The 4,946-nt window shown below is 35.1% G+C and overlaps 2 protein-coding genes across 2 annotated transcripts in view; both read right to left on the reverse strand.

Moving 5' to 3' along the window:
- Window positions 1–3,001: 3,001 nt before the first annotated feature.
- On the reverse strand, window positions 3,002–3,514 carry PRR27 (proline rich 27). The gene has a single exon (XM_007119199.2). The coding sequence runs from the start codon at window positions 3,512–3,514 to the stop codon at window positions 3,002–3,004; it is 513 nt and encodes a 170-aa protein (XP_007119261.2).
- Window positions 3,515–3,517: 3 nt separating this feature from the next.
- Window positions 3,518–4,946, reverse strand: part of LOC102981519 (alpha-S2-casein-like) — a 22,153-nt gene continuing 20,724 nt past the window's right edge. Inside the window, exon 14 of the mRNA XM_007119200.2 lies at window positions 3,518–3,577. Within this exon, the coding sequence (XP_007119262.2) occupies window positions 3,518–3,577 (60 nt within the window). The remainder of the gene's footprint in view (window positions 3,578–4,946) is intronic.

The raw sequence follows: 4,946 nt of genomic DNA on the forward strand, positions 1-4,946 counted from the left end.
CCTGAGTTTCTTACACAGGGTATGGATTCCTAATTTCAGAGATCTTAGGCACAGACTGGCAGTATCTCTCCATACCCCACTTTCTGAATTTCATATAGTAAAAATATATTCAAAAGTGGGTTCAGAAGATGACATCTATATAATTCATGATTTTAAAATCTTGTGATCACGTATGACTTACAGAAACAAATGCATGGTACTCTCTTCTCTTGAAAATTTCATTTCTTTACCTAAAAAACAAAACAAAACAAACAACAACAACAAAATGATAAAATGTACTTCATTTCCTAGTATTGGGCCTATCTTTTCTGGGTAATCTTTATTCCTTAAGAAGTTGTGCCCTGGTGATTTCTTCATAACTCATATTTAAAATAGTCTAAGCCATCAGACTTAGCTTTTGGAAATAAAGAACTGGTCAAATTACTCAGTGAAGGTCCTTTATAAATTCCTTTGGCTACAGGAAACAGTCTAAGATATTTAGCAGTGTTTTCAAGGCCCTCTTTTATCAATTTCTTTTTACCCATACTTTCTTAAATTTCTCTCTACCTTCGTGTGAATCATGAACTACAGGTATGTATATACTGGTAGAAGGAGAGTGCTTTGTGTCAAAGAAACCTACTGAAAAAACACGTTAATGTGTGGAGTATTGGAGAATAAGGATGGCTCTTCAGACTTCTCTGGAGCAGTTCCAAGGAACCATTTAACTTGATCCTGATCCCTATCAGAACAAGGGAACAAGAAGAAAAGTTGGTACCCCCTTCTAAGAAACAACTACTAGGAGTATTCAATTAGTAACAATATACTTTAGAAATTATTCACTGTTGGATTTAAGCTCTCATTTGTCTGCAGCCTGTGCCCAGGGTTCAGAGTATCTTCGAAGTACTTTGGAATCCCACTTTCCCTTTTATAAAATAGGCACATTTACTAAAACTTGGGGACAAAGTGCTTCTAAATATTTTTCAAAAAATCATTGTTTCTAAAAAGTTTAGAGAACTATTCTTTAGGTCAATATGAGTAACAGAAACTGCCTGAAACAAATTTAAAAATAACAAAAATATGAGAAGCAACAGTTTCTCAAGATCTAAACATCAAGTTATGAAGAACAGCAACCCCTAAGAGACAGGAAGCAAAGGAGATGAACCCTATGATTGTCCTATCTTACTGCCTGGATTGTTTCCAGGACTTAGTGAAGGGAGATGGACCTGGGTGCCCAGGAAGACCAAGATAGCTGAAATTCAATGGGCAGAGAATCTGAAGGAAAAAGGGGGACAAAGACATAGATACAAAGATCTATAAAGGTTAGCCTATGTTCATAGAATCATTATTTACAATAGCCAAGGTATGGAAACAATGCATGTGTCCATCAATAGATGAATGGATAAAGATGTGATATATATATATATATATACACACACACACACACAATTGAATATTGCTCAGCCATAATCAAGAATGAAATTCTCCCATCTGCAACAATGTGAATGGACGTAGGAGTATTATGCTTAGTGAAATAAGTCAGACAGAGAAAGACAAATACTCTATGTTATCACTTATATATGGGATCTAAAAATTAAAACAAATAAATGTATATAACAAAACAGAAAAAGACTTACAATTATAGAGAACAAACTAGTGGTTATCAATGGGGAGAAGGAAGGGAGGAGGGGCAAGATAGGGGTATGGGATTAGGAGATACAAACTCCTATGTATAAAATAGATAAGCAACAAAAATATATTGTATAGCACAGGGAAATATAGCCACTGTTTTGTAATAACTGTTTTTTTCTTTCAATTTTTTTTCTTATTAGTTATCTATTTTATACATATTAGTGTATATGGAGTATAATCTATAAAAATATCAAATCACTATGATGTAGGATTAGGAGATACAAACTCCTATGTATAAAATAGATAAGCAACAAAAATATATTGTATAGCACAGGGAAATATAGCCACTGTTTTGTAATAACTTTTTTTCTTTCAATTTTTTTTTCTTATTAGTTATCTATTTTATACATATTAGTGTATATGGAGTATAATTTATAAAAATATCAAATCACTATGATGTATACCTAAAACTAATATATCGTAAATCAACTATACTTTAATATAAATAAATTAAATAATAAATAAATAAATAAATAGGTTTTCCTAAGGTTTTCAACCTAGTATATATTATTCATATGAAGATACGACCTCAGGTCAGGTAAAGAACCACCTGGAAGGACAAAATGGAACAATATCTAGTGCTCACACAGGGCAGGAAAAAGTTTTTGATCACACAAGCCAGAGTAAAAAAAGCTCAGATTTCACAGGGCACTCAGAATAGTTTGATCTCTGCAGTGGGAAAAATTAGCCTTAGATCAAAATGTTTCTCTGTTCCTGTTTACTAAAGGTGAAAATCACAGTAACCTAAGGGTATCCTAGAATAAAAACTTTCCCCTAATGTCAGAAACAAGGCAGGGCTGTCCATCTAATCCCTTTTATTGAATATTGAACTGCACAATTTAAGCCAGTACAGTACGCAATATATAATTGGATATAAATAAATGGCATCAAGTTTGGAAATTAAAATGTTCATCAGCAAATGAATGGGTAAAAATTTATGATACATTCATATAATCTAATACTACTTTCCAAAAAAAATAAAAAGACTGAACTATCGATATGCATAACTACATGGATAAATCTCAAAATAATTGTGCTGAGTGAAAGAAGCCAGACACGAAAAAGTATATACAGTATGATTCTACCTATATAAAATTCTGGAAAATGCAAACCAATCTGTACTGACAGAAAATAGATCAAGGACAGGAAAAAAGGGGAGGGTGGGAATATTTAAAAAAACAGGAGGAACCTTCTGGCTGTGATGAATATATTCATTATCCTGGTGATTTTTTTCATGGGTGTATATATATGTCAAAACTTACCAAAGTATACACTTTCAGTATTTGTAGTTTTCTGTATGTCATTGTATCTCAGTAAAGCTGTTCAAAATATTTCAGCTGATACAGTATATGTTTGCTTGTGGAGAGACTGTTTCTTTCCTGCTCCTACACCTCTCACGCATCACAGGAGTAAGACTGAGGCAACCCACCTGGTCAAGAGAAGTAGAGGACTGAGGTCCTGGGGCAGCTGCTGCAGTTTCTGCTTCATCAGGCTCTGTCACAGCAGGTGGCTCAGTCTCTGGGATAGTAGGTGGGTTTGTAGTAGGTGGGGCAAGAGGCTTAGGTACATATGGATTGGCTGCAGTAGGTGCAGCTCTATCAGGTGGGAAATAAGGTCCCATAGGTCTTTTTGAGGGAGGAAGAAGGCGGAAAGCCCAAGGAGGGAGAGGATGACGGGACAACCAAGAAGGTATGGGAAAAGTATGAATGTGGTAGATGGGGGCTCCAGGAGCAGTGAGAACCCAGGGATATGGGGGTACCCCGGCATCACGGTCAGGATTCCCAGGGTAATTGGGGAACTTATTCCTTGTAGCATAGACAGGAGGAGCGAAATCACTGTCTGGCATGGGTTAAGGAATATTCAGAGTTGGGTTAACTGGGTAAGGACTGCCAGGATTGCCGCTGTAATCCTAAATGAGAGCAAAGAAGTCAGTTAAAGTTATTGCCTCTATCTTATCTCTACATTACTTATGTTATGACTGTGATGATGTACAATGAGTAAAAGTTATTTTTTAAAGAATCCCAGTTTAGTCTCATTCTCAAGGCTAATGTGCTTGCATCACTTACAAAATAAGAACTAATCATTTCTGAAGAAAATTGAATAAACCTCAATGTAGAAGGAAATATTTTGTGTGTCGGTGAATTGGAGTGTTATAAACTGCACAATATGCCAGCTAGGCCAGGACAACAATAGAAGAAAAGAAGATGAACAGTATAGGATCAGTCCTTCCAAGCCTCCTTATCTGCACAGCACGCCTAGCTGGATGCCCTCAGGACCCGCTGAGTCTCTAAAGTGCCCCCAGGGGTGCCTTCACTTAGTTATACCTTTTCTAGCTGTCCTTCTGAATTCCTCCTACCCTTCCTCAAAGCTTCTGCTCCTTCAAGGCTAGGCATCTTAAATTGTTATTAAGAAGGAAAGCAGACTGGATGTGGATGATGACTGCTGGTTTTTTTTTTTTTTTCCAATTGAGATATAATTGGCTATGGTTAACAATACCGTATTGTGTGTTTAACAGTTGCTAAGAGAGCAGATCTTAAAAGTTTTCATCACGAGAGAAAAGTGTAACTATACGTGGTGATGGATGTTAACTAATTGTGATGATCATTTCACAATATATACTATGGGCTTTTCGTATTTAATTTTCCCAATAGTGTTTGTGTTTTAAATGAGAAAATTCTAAATATTACTAATGCATTTACTATTACATTTCACATGATTATTTTTTGGTAGAAGGACCTCCTCATTTTCCTTTAATTTCTCTAGCTTTGTCTATTACATGTATGTAAAACTGTCAGGGAGCTCCAAGGTCACAACCTTATGTAAGAATTTTTAGAAAATTAAGACATTTCTTAGTCTCACACACATGAAGTTTTATTTCGTATTATAACTTTGTCAGTTTTCTGAGCAAATTTGGTACGTATTTGTTTATATATTAAGACTCTAGATTCTTTGATTCATTGCATAGCCCAATTATAATTCAAGAAAGTAAAAATTTATATAACATAAATATCATTTAAAATATAATAAGCCATACTTAATATTTCTTATCATACGTTTATTTTAATGGTAACTGGTTGATGGAGCTATTTTCTTTTAATGTATTCCAAGTTAACCTGTCTGTAATATGCACTGTTGATAAACATAGACCCAATTTTCATATTTGTTGGAAAATACTGCCTTTTTTAAATCAGCAATACATTTCTATGATATAAAACTTTATTTATGGGCTTCCCTGGTGGCGCAGTGGTTGAGAGTCCGCCTGCCGATGCAGGGGATAC

The sequence above is a fragment of the Physeter macrocephalus genome, chromosome 7, assembly GCF_002837175.3.
Source record: "Physeter macrocephalus isolate SW-GA chromosome 7, ASM283717v5, whole genome shotgun sequence".
NCBI lineage: Eukaryota > Metazoa > Chordata > Mammalia > Artiodactyla > Physeteridae > Physeter > Physeter macrocephalus.